We start from the raw sequence: 16,311 nt of genomic DNA, 5'->3' as shown, positions 1-16,311 counted from the left end.
ATTTACTGACAGTGAGGAAAATAGATTTATAAAGACATGAATAATGGTAATCTTTAAAAATTTACATAGCGGAAGTAAATCTGCAGGCTGGCTACGCTACTGATCATATACAACAATAAAAACATACTCGACTTAAATTAGTCTGAATATCCCACGAGTCAAGGACGGTGCCCGAAGTTGGAATCACATCGCCTGTTAACATTTTAAACGTTGTAGTTTTCCCGCGCCATTGACTCCCAGGAGACCGAGCATTCACCTAAAGGTATTCCCAAGCTGATGTGATCCACTGCAGCAAATCTTCGACGACCTTTCGGGAAAAAATAAGGTGTTTATAAAGCAGGAGCTTTGTTCTTTTATAGATTTTCATTGAATAGAAGTTTAAAAATGACAGTGAACTTTTTACAAAAGTCTTCATGAAAATCTCATTTCATTCTCCAGACAATGAGTGTTGTATATTTTCAAGACAATCTTGTTTCATTCTCCAGATTATGAAAGTACAACCGTTGGAGAGAGTTTTTGTACAGACATGTTACTACGAAGAGAGCTCTGCCCATCTGAACAAACACATCATTAATATACATTTTATAATTTACTGATGCAAATTATGTAAATATACATTATAATTTAAGTTTCATTATGCAACGCGACAACACTGGTTGTAAAATCGGCCATTACAGGTCCCTCTAATAAAACAAGATGTCATAGATATAACATAAACTGTTTAAGAAAGTCTACTGACATTTTAAAAGTTTCATTTCAACAAAACCATTAGTTAAACAGCAAAATTTTTGTTTCATAGACACTTTAAAAGCCCGTTTTGTATGTGAAGACTTTTCTAGTGGTAAAAAATTGATAAGTTATATTTTCAATCAAGCACAACGAACTCATCCAAACCATCTTTTTTAACTTTCCAAAATATTGTGTTAAAAAACGAAAATTTTTTTGACATGATTTCGACTGATAAAAGAAGGCTTTCTTTTCAACACATCTACAAAAGAAAGCTATTAAAACAAAGCAAGGCGAAATTCTTTACCTGGAACTTTAAATATTTTCGTAAGATCTTTCACTACAAGCACGTCTTCGTTCACTTCGTCGTTGAGTATTCGTCGTTTTTCCGCCATCACGTCGGAATCTTCCGTTTCATCGTTTGGATGCATGCTGTCTAACGGATCGACGTACACCAATGTAATGGAACTTCGCAACGACCGAATAGCGTTGAAGTCGATGAACAGAATAATAAGCATGAAGAAGATTCCTTCAAGTGGTAACACCAGGAGAAATCGACCAATTCAGGATTTTCAAAGGCCAAATAATTCGTCTGAATCCTCGCTTTCTGAGACATGCATCACTGGCGCATACCTATGCATATTGTAAAGTCTGATACGGTTATAATTCTCAAAAATATTGGAGAACGACTGTCCGAGGCAAAAGTTGGGGTACCAAAAGTCCAGTTAAGGACATCAACAGTGTGATGGTAGTCAAGACTCTGAATGATGAACACAACAAGCAAGGCGACAAGACCAGTTACAATATTTAACAACGTCAATAAGATGAAAGCTTTCGACGCCGTTTTGAAGAGAAACGAGAAGAGATACATAAACGGGATGATGGCTGAACCATAAAACATCAAAATGAAAAACTATTCCAAGACGATAGCCTTCTGCAATGAATTAAAATCAGTTTTGAGAATTGTGCGAAATGGGAAAATTCACGATCGAACGTTGCTAACTTCAACGGAATTGTTGGAATTTTTAAGGGTTGACCGAGAGCTTAATGTGACGTTTGACATGCAATTCTGTGCTTCCACGAACTTTCAAGTGAAAAATGTGTTTAAAAAGACAAATATAAATGCTGTGAGCTAACTCCACTGCCAAACATCTGTAAAGATCGTATCTTAAGTATTAAAGTATGTTGCTATCACAGGCTCACAGTCGCATACCAGACTCAACGTCGTAACCTTGACGTGATTTTGTCATCAAAAACTATTGGAATTGTTTAAAGTTGGTTGATTAGCCGAGAGATTAGGGGCTTGGGTCGAGTTCATTCTCCTTACAAACAAGTATTTCGACAACTACGAGGAGTCCTCGATCATTTTGTAAAATAACTTTATTGGATCACAACGTTCGGATTGGCTGAATGATCATGCAAATGCCGTTTTATTGGAAGATATTGACAACGCAGAATCAAATTTGCCAAAGGCAAGTGAATCGTTTTGGCGACCATGACGACAATGAAAAATCCAACCTGCAATTTTCAGTCCTGCTGTGTAAATTTCAGAACATTATTTACTGTTTTTACAAAGAGTACATAAAAATCTACATAACATGACCAAATGCAAGCTACGTCAAAGCTTGGGAAATTCGACCTACCTGTGTACGCAGGAACGTTAAAACATGCAAACAAAATAACAACGCCGATACAGGGAAGTGTGAAATTCACCATGTCCCACAACCACGAAGCAGTCCAGTAGCTAATGGGATCAACGCCACTAACGAACTGCACATGTTTTGCACCGTTCGTTCCCTCCTGGACGACAAACACGACAAAACTTGAAGCAAGAAACGCCATGCCAAACAGCAGATTGAAAGCTATATTAAGACCACCAGTGTTGCTGGATAGAAAAAGAAAGTTAATGAATTAGACCTTGTTGCCTTAGCAACTATTGATCGTTGGCAGATCACTTTAAAGAAAACGGAGCAGAGGGACTAGGGGCTATTGCATCCCACTATTGATTAGACCTTTTTGCCTTAGCAACTATTGATCATTTGTAGATCACTTCGGAGAAAGCAGAGCAGGGGGACTGAGGGCTGCCCCCCCCGAATCCCTTCTTTCACAGTTTTACCTAACTTTGGAAGTCGATAACCCCGCCCCCTAACAAAAAATATGCTCAGCGATCCCTGCCTTTGAAGTGAACACAGTCGTATGTCAGGAATAAATCAGTCTCTCATATACATATATATAAGCATAGTCGAAGCTCAATAAAACTCACTTTAAATCCGGAGAAACTTTTTATCTTTTATGTATTAAATGCCTGGATTACAAATTTTCAAACTTATATATATATATATGTGTAGTGGTGTTGAGAAAAATTACAAAACTACAGATTCATCCCACAAGCCTGTTTCGTGATTGATCACACTTTGTATATATAGATATATATATACAAAGTGTAAACGGTGAACGTCTCCATTTTGAGACTCTCTACACAATCCGACAGTGCTATATATATATATATAGCACTGTCGGATATCAGAAGTCAAAATGGAACGTCCTATTCTATGCAAAGCTCACCTTTATAGGTTTGAGCCTCTGGTGACTCTATAATACAATCCACATACAATGTGTGTAACCGTACGTCCTGTGTTCCAAGTGCAGGAGTCACCATTTTAATATGGTGATAGCCGGGAGGGCACATTGTATATACACTTTGTATATATATATATACACACATCCTGTGTCCCAGGTTAAGGAGTCCCCATTGCATAATGAGAGACGGCTTATTGCATGGGATAATATCAATTCTGACCTCGTTTCTTCGGGATGGACTAATAATTTTGTGGATGATTGGTTGAATGCTCAAAAAAACCGTTTTTCAACTCCAGATTGAGTGGCTTTCATAGAAAATTTAACAGTGAATAATGTTTTATTAAAGCGCTATTCATTGGAAATACAAAAATATTATCTTTACTTGTCCCTATTTGTGAAAGTTTGGGAAAAGCTCGAAAGCAAAAATAACATACTCATCTAAATCATTTGATTTTTGCTTCGTAGTTCTCGGCAAAGGATGATTTGTCACTGTGATTAATTTGTTTTTATTCCCGGACTGTTTTTCAAAATGGCGTTGTCCACTGCACTCAGTGCCACCGCTATCGCATGATAAGCTTGATCGTTGAACCAAGCCTTGGCTATTGCTAAATAAGAACACACATAAATTACCTTAAATTCGCCAAGATTCTTAGCTGATCTACCTCATATTTATGTTTTCTATTAATCTAGAGACCCTTCCTTCATCTACAGATCCTTCCTTGATCTACAGATCTTTCCTTCTCTACAGATCCTTCCTTGATCTACAGATCCTTTCTTGATCTACAGATCCTTCCTTGATCTAAGATCCTTCTTTGATCTACAGATCCTTCCTTGATCTACAGATCCTTTCTTGATCTGAATCCTTCTTTCATCTAGATCCTTCCTTGATCTACTGATCCTTCCTTGATGAAAAATCCTTCTTGACCTACACAGATTCTTTGTGATCTAGAAATTCTTCTCGATGTACATATACTTGCTTGATACTTTCTTTATGTACAGACCTTTCTCGATGGACAGTCCACTAAATCCCATTTACAGCATTTTTGAACTCATTAAAAAGCATAAATTGACAGATATTGATAAGAACTATTCCATCATGATTTACACCTTCAGAGATGGTGAAAACAATTACAGATAGATCTTTCCTTGATCTACAGATCTTTCTTGATCTACAGATCCTTTCTACATTTACAGATCCTTCCTTCATCTACCGATCCTTCCTTGATTAAAAAATCCTTCTTAATCTAAAGTTTCTTCGTTGATCTACAGATAGATCCTTCCTTGATCCTTCCTCGATTACAGATCCTTCTTTTATCTACAGATCCTTCCTTCATCCACAGATCCTTCCTTCATCTACAGATCCTTCCTTCATCTACAGATCCTTCCTTCATCTACAGATCCTTCCTTCATCTACAGATCCTTCTTTGATTAAAAATTCCTTCTTGATCTACAGATTCTTCGTCCATCTACGATAAATCTTTCCTTGATCTAAATCCTTCTTTGATCTAGAAATTCTTCCTCGATCTTCATAAACTTCCTTGATACTTTCTTTATCTACAGACCTTTTTCGATGGACAAGTCTTTCTTGATCCCCTTACAACATTTTAAACTCATTAAAAGCATAAATTGACAAATATTGTTAGAACTATTTCCTCATCATAGTTACACACCTCACGGAGGGTGAAACAATGTAGCTACACAGTAAGCAATACCTTTTTATTTGCTTCAGTAAATGTCGCTGCAACCAGATAATGTCTGTTGAAGTATCCAATGTTTCTTCCTTTGGCTTTTTCTAGCAAATATTTGGTCATGTTCCCCATCAGACACTATCCTTGTCGATATCAACGAACTTAGTGTACGAGCTTGCCGAGTTGTGTACATTTAGCCAGATCATTTATCTCCCTGAAAAGATTTATTTACGCTTACATCAAATTTTAATGTCTAATCGGGATTTTAAATCCGGGCGCGCACCATTCAGCATGTTTTGCTGCAAAGTTTAGTTTACTGAGAGAAACGAAAAGGTTTTGTTGTAACAAAGATATGAAACAAAAGCACGTCGCTGATTATATATACTCATCCTAAAGAGGGTTTAGCACAGTGATGGGGTATTGAAATGAAAATAATAGGTTAATTTCTAAGTCTCCTTTTAAAAACCGGTGATGAACCACGTTAAGTAGTTTACCATAAAAATTCAAGCATTTTGTTCTTAAAATCTGAACAATTTAACCAAATAAAATTGAACGGCTCTGGTTTGAAAATTCGAACAATTCCAAGAATTTAAATCGAACAATTCACAAACATATTTTACCATAATTTAGCAGAATAATATGTAATTTGATTCCTCGAAATCATTTCATAGTATTTGTCAAAAAATGTCTATTATCCACCCATTTGATTAAATATACATTAGGAAAGCTACTTTTTATACATTAACATGCCTGTTTCTCTGGGCCGTGCGTGGAAAGATGGGGACTAATTTAATTACTGGCTTCAAATTTTGGCGGGAAGTAGCCGTCCAGTTATATTTAAGTTCAATATACCTACCTGTTCGGGTTTCCAACAATTGAGTAAGGCGCAATGTTATCATGAAACATAGCTGTCTTTAAAATTCTGGGAGGAGAGTCCTCGGGCTTAGGATTTATGTCAATGGCAATCAGAGCAAGCATTGTGTAAATAAGAGGCACGAAGCTGAGGTATGGCTATTTTATGTCGACGCGAATGAAGAAAGCGTTTCTTGAATATAGCACACCACCTCTGCAGAAACAAGGTTATTCCGTAGTTTAACTGTGGCTTTGTTGTGTTTGTTATTGGCATCATGCTGTTGTTGCGTCCATATAATGTGTCTTCATTCACTGTACTTAATGAAGCGTTTATTGCATCCGCTAGATGACGTACAAAGAAAGTTTGACTTGAAACACCATGAACAAAAAACAACTATTCAGTGTTGGTCAAATTAAATTTCACAAATCAGCATTTTCTGAAATGAGTCAATGTTAAATAATAAAATATTACCACTTTACCACAGCGCTTACTCTTGAGTCTATCATCTAAAACCTCGTCGCAATCCTTTACTTTCATTGATATCATATCAACAATTACCACTTTACTACAGCTTACTGTCAGTCTATCATCTAAAACCTCGTCGCAATCCTTCACTTTCATTGATATTCATATCTAATCAAACTTACCACTTTACCACAGCTTACTCACGAGTCACATCTAAAACCTCGTCGCAATCCTTTACTCATTGATATCCCGATCAATCAACACTTACCACTTTTACACAGCTTACTTATGAGTCTCATCTAAAACCTCGACGCAATCCTTCTTTCATTGATATCCCAATCAATCAACAATTACCACTTTTACCACAAACACTCTCGAGCCTATCATCTAACTCGTCGCAATCCTTTACTTTCATTGATATCACTATCAATCAACAATTACCACTTTACTACGAAGCTTACTGTCGAGTCTATCATCTAAAACCTCGTCGCAATCCTTCACTTTCATTGATATTTATATCTAATCAACACTTACCACTTTACCACAGCTTACTCACGAGTCACATCTAAAACCTCGTCGCAATCTTTTTACTTTCATTGATATCCCGATCAATCAAGCTTACCCTTTTACACACAGCTGCTTTATGGTCATCACTAAAATCGACGCAATCCTTTACTTTCATTGATATCAATCAATCAACAATTACCACTTTTACCACAGCTTACTCTCGAATTTTATCATCTAAAACCTCGTCGCAATCCTTTACTTTTATTGATATCCCAATCAATCAACAATTACCACTTTTACCTTAGCTTACTCGGGTCTATCATCTAAAACCTCGTCCTTGATCCTTTGCTCCATTGATCTCAATCAATCAACAATTACCACTTTTGCCACAGCTTACTCACGAGTCTATCATCTAATACCTCGTCATGATCCTTTACTTTTGAGATCCCAATCAATCAACAATTACCATTCACCACGAAACTCTCAGTCTATCTTCAAAAACCTCGTCGCAATCTTTACTTTCATTGATATTCTTATAAATCAACAATTACCACTTTTACAACAACTTATTCTCGACTCTATCATCAATGTCCCATCCAATCTTTACTTTCATTTATCCCAGAATCAGCACTTTCCACCTTTACCATAACTAACCTTTGAGTCTATGATGTAATGTCCATCACAATCTTTTACTTTCATTTATCCAGGAAATCAACACTTACCACCTTTACCACAGCTTACCTTTTAGTCTATCATCTAACGTGTCGTCACATTCCGTTCCCACTTTCATAAAAACTTCTTCCATGGTTGTCATTGAAGCGCCATAACTAGCAATTCCCAGCTCCTTTCGTCGAGTCTCCAGTTCTGAGAACAACGTGGAAAAATTCCGAAGATTCTCGAGGCAAGATGTATGACAATTCAGCGCCTAACGTAGGTAAAAAGTATTGCAAAAGGTCTACTGGCTAAACACTACATCGAAAACACTTAAAAGAAATGTATAATATTTAACCTTCATACTGATAAAATATGATAAAGTTGGTAAAAATACAACGCCTTCTCAACAAATGCCAGCCTAGTTCGAGCTGAGGTTTCATTCTTCTGAAATAAAATTTATGCATACATGTATTGTATATCTCGAGAGTCTTTGAAATCAATTGTTTTTCAGATTAAGACAAACATCTACGTCACGAAGTGAAACTTAATTAATAGTCTGATGATGTCTTGTGTATAGAAAAAACGTAACTACCAATAAAATATTATTTCTTTTCAATAATGGCTTTAATTCGAATTTTATGTTGGGCAATTGTTTTTTTAATAGGAAAACGTTCATATGAATTTGTCAAATAATAAATTTTGCCTTGTTTCAACTTGCTAAAATAATTCAACGCTCGTCACTCTATCGTATCCGGCAGCTAGCTGCTGGCTCATATCTCTGCAGGCTCAACCCTATAAAGTCTCCTAGAAATGCATCAAAACTTACCAGCGCGACTTTCCAATTGGCCATTCGGGACATAGTCTTTAACAAGTTCGTCAATTTTGTGTTTTTACATTATGGTTCTTTGACCATCACTATATGATAACCCACGCCATAATGGTTTTCAAAATGAACTACCACAACAACGGATTTTGCCCTCAGCCATTATCGCAATGCGGTCTCCTAAAACGTCGGCCTCGTCCATGAAATGTGTCGTCAGCAAGATCGTTCGTCCGTCACGGTACTTCTGAAGCAGTTCCCAAGTAAACCTGCGGGCAGATGGATCCATACCGAGTAGGTTCGTCAAGCATTAGCACCTTGAGGGGTGAGTTGGTGAAAAATTAACATGGTGATTAAGCTTATATCTTCTAAAGAAGACTTTAAAACAGATTTATGCCTAAGCAGTTGCTAGTCCTTATATACTCCAGTCTAGTGTCTTCAATTGAAGTGATTTGATGTTGAAACTTTAGTGCAAATATCTCAGTCTATATCACGAGTGATCTTCAGATGTTGATTCTAGTAATAAAACAACACGTGATGTCCACGTGATAATATCTACCTTCGTTTTCCAATCAGCGCTACTCCTAAAGATAGCTTGCGTTTCATCCCGCAGACAAATATCTTGTTTGAGCGTTAGCTTTATCCGCGAGTTTGATGGACTGCATCATTTTTACTACTTCGCTATCGATTTCATCACTAGACAGACCCTTTAGTTTTCCAAAGAACCACAAATGCTCCTTAACAGTCAGTCGATCGTACAAAATGTCATGTTGTGGACATAAATCTTTTTGAAAATAGTAAAAATCAAATAGACGATAAACCATTTCAATGGAAGACAGTGGGGTCGTGAAATAAAAAAGACCATGTCTCTAGACAGAGTTGCTTTAACTTAGTGATGATGGACCGAGCGATTAAGAAATATACCAATAGTGTATGGGATTGAACAGTTTAATCAAATGCTAATTAATATCGATTCTTCTAAATATGATAATAACACGATGTTCTTAAAATACATTCTTAAGTGTAGTTTCAAGTTTTACATACAAGTGGAACTTTAAGTAGCTAGTTGAACTAACTCTCTATTTATAGAAGTTAAATGTAGTTCTTTCCTCAGTCATTTCACATTGTAAATTGTATGAATTTCCACAACTTTCGGCGTAGCCAGCTCCCAAGTTTGCTTGTATTATGTAGATATTTGGGCTTGGAGGCTGGCAAACCATTGCACCTAACAGTCATAAACTTTTCTAATTGTTTTAAAAACATTTCGTTACTTTCCTCACTGACCTAAACTTGACCGTACGCCATCCATGCTTGTTCTAATGTCGTAACCATTGGCAACGGCAGTTCCCTTACTCGGAGAATAAAAACCGGTAAGGACAGACATCAAACTACTTTTACCAGCTCCGTTATGACCAAGAAGAACCGTAATTTGTCCCGCGTATATCTTTAGTGAAACATCATTCACAGCAACTTTTTTACCTGCATAGCACACGAAAGTATAATATCGTAACTTGAAGCCGTAGTTGTAACCTCTGGTAAGATTTGTGACGTCGTCTACCGGTTATCCAGCCATAAATCATGACGTCATAAATGGCTCCCGTAAGATTTGTGAGTTCGTGAGGTTTGTACCTGTTTCACTGTAGCAAATCTTATTGTCATAATTGGCTTCTGTACTGTGTGGTAAGATTTGTGATGATCTACCTGTTGCTTAGTGAGCCCCAGTCATACATGTTGACGTCATAAGTTGCTTCTATACTGTATGGTAAGATTCATCTCATAGAGGTGGGTCATCTCATAGATAGATTTTCATATTTCAAACAGGGGGTACTGCTAAAACTTTAGGAGACAGCTGTGAAGGAAGTGATGTAAGACAATGTTAGGGTTTCGAATTTAGGGCAGTCTGGTAGTGCAACAACCAAAGGTAGTGTAGAAAGTTGAAACATTGCCCAAAAAACTCAGTTCAACTGTACTAGGGATTTATTTTGCTAAAAATTGGGGGGTTAAAATGTTTCTTGGAGGGGTGAACAATTTATTTAGGGGCGTGAAATCTGATGCCTGGGCACTTCCTATACCCCCAGTAAATCCGTCCAGGTCATCTACCTGTTACTCCGTCATAGATCTTCACTAAATTTTTGATGTCAATCCCACATCCAGACCTTGAGGAGCTCTTTCGAACTTCTTCGATGTTTCGAACTTCTCAGCATTTCTTAATAATGGCAAGGTTTCTTCATCGTTTGATACCTGCAGCAGAAAGATTTTTTACACATATCATTCCAAATATAATGTACCAAAACCTATAATACTTTTTAAGCAGCATTCAGCAAGCAGTCACTAAACTTCCGCATCGAAAAAAATTTGACTTGACTTGAACTTCTTCTATTGATATCAGAATCATCAGAAACTTCCCTCAGTTATTAAAATGCGCATATTCAGATGCTTTGCTGGTCGTGAAAGAAATCTCACACTCCAGCAGCCTAACATGACCGTTCTGATAGCGTAAGCAAAACAGCACATACGATTTCTAATATTATGGCAATCTTCACAATGAGGTCAAAAACAATTTATTACAATCAACCCTTTGCTGCATGGCGTCGCTTTAGGACAGCAATCACCGAACACGTTGGACTCGGTCGGCGAAAGTTCATGCAACAAGGGTTAACGGTACAAACACTGTGGCGTACGTGCTGGTACGTGCAGCAAAATCTTCGTGAAACTCATGCAACGAAACGAAACACGCGCAACAACATACATGGGGCCACTGTCTGGTGGGGTACAATCCACTACAGACGCGGCTGTAGCGAGTTTCGTCGAACTAACCTTTGCGCATAGCGTCGCGTCAGATACAATCACCGAACACGATGGAGCTAGTCGGCGAAAAAGTTCATGCAACGAACGGTTAAGGCGAATAGTTTAAGCCCGGGAAGATTGTTAAAGCGATACCACGACAACACCAACAACCTTTCTCAGGACAACACTAACCACAATCAATATCTGTATTTACGACTGTTGCTGCAAAATTTCAAGTTACCTTTTCAAAGCTTCCACACCATAGCTTTTGGTGAATGGGAAGTAAAAGGTTTCGATGTACCATACTGTCCTGGGAACACATTTTCAATATACCATGTAAGCATACCATATATGGGACAACTAATAATCATCATGATGAACACAGTCCCGAGGAGAACTTGTCGTCCACATCAACACCATCAAAAGGTTATCCCAATGAACGCTTCCGGATCCTAGAATGTAAAAAACGTTTTGGCGAGATCATTGGTGTCAATCCTGTGTTAATTGGGGGTGATATTCATATATTCTGCTATGCTGGCTAATTTCTTTTAAAACAACTTCACTTTCAAAGAAATCAGACGGGCATAACAGAATATATGAATATGGTCACTCAATTATCGCAGGATTGACCCCCAAGGGCGGGATACGTAAAATTAGAAACAAAATTGGAAGTCTTCAATGTCGGGCTAAAAACTACATGAACGCTGGCCAGTGGTGTCAAGCTCGATAATTATGGGAGGGACATTTTGTCAAATGTTCCTTTGAAATCAATGGGGACATGTTCCTTTAAAATCAATTCTTTTTAACGCTATATGAATAAAGCTCGCCAACCAGTGTCCAATGGGGACGCCGAAGAATCATTTCCCTGGCGTCGTAGCTGTCATGCTAGAGTCCCAATTGTAAAGAACTCGAACAAAGTTATTTTGTTTGGTACAGCATTATGGCACCTTCATTCATCCTCAAGTTGATCCTTTGGCAATGAGTGAAAAGTGACACTATACAGGGTGTATCACAAAAAGAACACCTTAAGAAATCATTTTATTGTGAAATTTCAATGGCTGATCAGTATGCTAGCATCCCACAGGTGCATTGCTGTGTATATTTTGCGGTTTGAAGTTTTGTTAAATGTTAAGCCTGATTCACACGAGTAAATAAGCACGAGCGTCAAGGCTTTTGTTTCTATTGCTCTAGAGGTTTATAAAGACAAAGTCATCATGGGAGTTTCTTTAAATCTTCTTTTTGTTCTTCTTTTGTTCTTCTCTTAGTTTATGCTTGAATATTTCCCTTTTGCTTGCGCTTATGTCCATGCTTATGTCACATGCTTCGTTATTTATCTTTGTTTTATCTTTTGTCTACGCTTGTGCTTATCCTTATTTCACTCGTGTGAACCAGGCTTAAAGTTCCCAGGAGAAGAAAAGCTTTCGCGATTGTACCAAAGATATGTTAAACATGCATGTAGCAGACAAGTTAGAATCTTTATGTATCAGTAACATAGTCATGAAATCATCACGCTAAGTCGTCAATTTCTATAGGCGTTCTTTGATACACCCTGTATTCAGAAATTATCTCATTGTTCGTAAACTGTTGTTAACGCTGTGGTCACAAACATTAAACCTCGGGCTTAATGAGCTTATATGAGCATGAAGAACATCCCTTTTAAGATGAAAGTAATTTAAAACGAAGCGGTTCAACACACACAGTCCATCAACGTTTTAACTTACCTTCAAACTTGCCGATGACAATCGCTCCAAGAGACATGCCAAGATTTGGTATGAGGCATGCAATTGCTTTGAGTGAACGACATTTTGTCGTAGTATTGCATATGAAGAAGAATGGTATGAAGGAAATATAAATTATACCTCCTGCAGCGGCAGATGCTCGCTTTGGAGAAAAAAACACAGAAACAAAACATAATACCAGAGGTAATATAAAGCAAAAGATAGATGAAAAATATTGTGGGTGCTATTTTGTCGATAACACTCCCATTACTGTTAAATTTTATGGTGAAAAGAAGCGTCATTATGACAACTGCAGTGAGACAAATAAGAAAACTTTCAATAAACCATGCCAACCAATGAAGCCAATTCTTGACGCCGATGATTTTAAAGTTTCTAAAAACATGAAATACCTAACTTAATTAGTTTATTACAACACATAAATTAAAGATATAGCTTTATTGAATTGAATAAAGCTGTAGTAGCAAATATTCTCAAAAACTGAACTACATTAATTTAAGATGTCAAATAGGTGCTCAGTTTGACAACATTTTGGAGTGAACAATCAATAAAACATTTAAAGGTAGAACTGTCCTTCCAGGAAGATAAAATTTCCACCCATCAAATATATTGCAAAATGATCTTGATATGAATTTAATTATCCAAAGAAGTTATTTCTCTGACTCTGATGCAGGTTTTGAAATATAAAGATCTCAGCCAATAAGAAAATTACAACTTACCTTTAGCCGTTGTTCCTTCTCGTATACAATACTACGCACAATCACAAGTTCAGTATAAATAAAAGCAATTACTATGAGGTTCGGGATGAAATTTTGAATAATCAAAATGAAGGGATCCTTCACATAGTTTGGGAATGGAAATTTTCAATGCAAACCAATGTTTGGTCTTGAGTAGCAAACTGTCCAATAATAGCTCGATCTACTGCATGTTGGGTAAACAAGAAAGCGGTACTATAATAGTCTGGACTGCCTCCATGGGAATCATCTTTATTTCTTGGTTCAGGATTTTGAAACCTCAGGAAAACATACTTTGTCAACCAGCCATGGCCATTCTTGCCAAGGCCAGAGTTGTCTTCCTTTGGGTTGATGAATCGCAGTGTGTAGTTGATGAAATTGGCCTGTTTTGATGGGAGACGAGTAAAGTATATACCTCCAATGCATTTGGTAGAGTTGCCTTCAGAGGAGCTCATTATTTCATTAACCATGTCATCCTCATTTGGAAATATTTGCAAGGTGATGTTTTGATCCGGATAAGCATGTTCATTAAGATAAAATGTAAGGTTGTTGAAAAGCTCATGGAGAGTTGAGAAGCATTATTTGCAGCCAACCCTATAGAGAATGATCTTCTTAGTGCAGGTGGTGGAGAGGTTACATTGAATTCATTCAAACCAAGGCTGGGCAATCTTTGGCAGTGAAAAGGAACAATCGCAAGGCCAGGAGTATGAATGACACGCAGCATGGTAACCTATTTGAAAAATAGTTCAATCGGATGTTTTCTTTGAAGCTTGAAGTTCTTCCATATCAGTAGACCAAGTTGTTTCAATTTTGACATTCTCCCAGCAAGTTTTTTAACTGGTACCATTTAAAATAGTCTTAAATTTTCGAAAGAACTCAAGAATGCAAAACCATCAACTCGTAGGATCTAAAAAAGCAGTTAAAGTACCATTTACTTAAATAAAAAAAACTCCACCATCTTTGTCGCGACACTTTGCAAACACTCATGAGTCAGGAGTCAGAAAATGCTGCGTTTGAATCACGAATTAACGTTGTTTGCTCCATCTGACCAGTGGCGTGGGGTGACCGAATTTAATAGGCAAGCGCTGGGGGTGAGGTTCGGCATGCGCGAAGCTATCTAGGGTTCTGGGGCATGCTCCCCAGAAAATTTTGGATTTTGAAGGCTACTGGAGCGCATTTCCCGATTTCTGGAGTACTTTGTCGAAAAAATGTATCTGTCATGACTGAAACAGTATTGAAAAAATCTAAAAAATTCAAAAACTTTTATAGAGTATATATCACAATTACGGTTTAAAAGTATTACATGTGGTATTGTGATATAAAGTCGTTTTAAGTAAATGGCTACGCGTGCATTTCTATTGTAGTGAAGAAGTAACAGAACGAAATAGTCCAAAATCCTACAACAGATTTACTTAAATGTAAATTCCATCCGTCTTTCCAGCGCAAAACTCCTTTATAACGTCCTCATAGAATCGTGGCTTCCCCTGCAAACACCAACATCTCCTTCTCGATTGAAATTGTAGCCAATGCAGAAAGTCGCTCTTGCCCTTGTGTACTGCGAAGATACGTTTTGATACGCTTGAGAGCCGAAAATGATCTTTCTGCAGAGGAGGACGTACTTGGCATAGTAACAATGAGCTACCAACGGTACACCTCTGAAAACAGGCTTTCAAGTCAAGTTCGATTATTTTTGATATCATATCAAAACAGGTTTCGATTTGAGCTCGGCAGATGCGTATACAACGATTAGTTCACTTTTAGTGCTTGAAGATTAAAGAATGTTCCATATGAATCTTGCAACGATTGCAGCTCTCGTTCGGGAAAATTCCGGCTGTACAATTCGTGCTTTGAATGATCCAACAAAGAAACGAATGCTCTGCTGTTAAGACTTTCGAATCAGAGTCAATCTGCACGACAATGGTATCGACTTCACAGAGAAAACATTTGACGGAAGGACGCCTTTACATCCTCTTCACTTTGCCTGCGTTTCAGTGCTACTTTGACGATACTTGACGTAAAATTCCAATAATCTACGAATTTTGTTCGTTGTTCTTGAATCTTATCTTTCGTCTCGCGAACTTTCGTGACACAGAAGACAATATCGAACTGCTTACTCTGAATGATATTATACAAAACATCCGTAAGACCAAATATTTCTGAAAATATTTTAAGGCAGAACCAAACTGAAATCTGCAAGAACTTGTCGGTAGCCCTCGCTTCGTTTAACGTCGTACCGTCAAACTCGTCATCATTTTCGATGATGTATTCGAAAACTTCGAGCAGCTTTGCTCTTGTCTCCAGTACAGCATGGATTAACCTGCTCTGATAGTGCCATCGAACAGCTGTTCCAGTGGGAATGCGTCTGCCGACAACTGTGTCCAACAGGTATGTTCTCTTGGACGAGGCGTGAAAAAAGGTTGAAAGACCAGTGACGGTTTTAAAAAATATACGACACTCTTTAGTTGACGAGACAGCTTGAACAAGGACCAAAATTAATGCGTGTCCGCAACAGTGGATAAAAGAGCATGTGGATAGTCTTCTTACTGTGTTTGCAAACCAGACAGTTCTCCTGACATCACACTCGCACCGTCATACGTTTGGGCAATCAGTTTTCGCCGCATCCGTACTCGTTCAGGGTTTACCGACTTCTTGTTTCAGTCTAGCCGCAGTTCTATCCTCACTTACATCGGTAAATCCAAGAAAGCGCTCCACAGCTTTACCATCTGGTTGACATAGCGAACTATAGTTGTTAGCTGCGATA

General features: G+C 37.7%; 2 protein-coding genes across 2 annotated transcripts; both read right to left on the bottom strand.

Moving 5' to 3' along the window:
- Positions 1–203: 203 nt before the first annotated feature.
- LOC124449336 (ATP-binding cassette sub-family A member 7-like) lies at positions 204–1,271 on the bottom strand. The gene is made up of 2 exons (XM_047000267.1): positions 1,034–1,271; positions 204–307 (listed from the first exon to the last, which is right to left on the bottom strand). The coding sequence occupies exons 1-2, from the start codon at positions 1,242–1,244 to the stop codon at positions 204–206; spliced, it is 315 nt and encodes a 104-aa protein (XP_046856223.1). The 5' UTR covers positions 1,245–1,271.
- A 176-nt stretch (positions 1,272–1,447) lies between these two features.
- Positions 1,448–3,823, bottom strand: LOC124448049 (phospholipid-transporting ATPase ABCA1-like). Its single transcript, XM_046999068.1, has 3 exons — positions 3,741–3,823; positions 2,370–2,611; positions 1,448–1,660 (listed from the first exon to the last, which is right to left on the bottom strand). Exons 2-3 carry the CDS (start codon positions 2,566–2,568, stop codon positions 1,479–1,481), a joined length of 381 nt encoding a protein of 126 aa, XP_046855024.1. The 5' UTR covers positions 2,569–2,611; positions 3,741–3,823; the 3' UTR covers positions 1,448–1,478.
- Positions 3,824–16,311: the final 12,488 nt, after the last annotated feature.

This window comes from Xenia sp. Carnegie-2017, unplaced genomic scaffold (genome assembly GCF_021976095.1).
Source record: "Xenia sp. Carnegie-2017 unplaced genomic scaffold, XeniaSp_v1 HiC_scaffold_23, whole genome shotgun sequence".
Taxonomy (NCBI): Eukaryota; Metazoa; Cnidaria; class Anthozoa; order Malacalcyonacea; family Xeniidae; genus Xenia; species Xenia sp. Carnegie-2017.
This window is presented reverse-complemented; position numbering and strand designations above follow the sequence as displayed.

Excerpts from the sequence above, each read along its gene's own strand:
- LOC124449336 (XM_047000267.1), bottom strand. The coding sequence starts at position 1,244 with ATGCTTATTATTCTGTTCATCGACTTCAACGCTATTCGGTCGTTGCGA. Across the intron at positions 308-1,033 it reads GAAAATATTTAAAGTTCCAG|GTCGTCGAAGATTTGCTGCA; the intron begins GTAAAGAATTTC and ends TTTTCCCGAAAG.
- LOC124448049 (XM_046999068.1), bottom strand. The coding sequence starts at position 2,568 with ATGGCGTTTCTTGCTTCAAGTTTTGTCGTGTTTGTCGTCCAGGAGGGA. Across the intron at positions 1,661-2,369 it reads TAACGTTCCTGCGTACACAG|AAGGCTATCGTCTTGGAATA; the intron begins GTAGGTCGAATT and ends AATTCATTGCAG.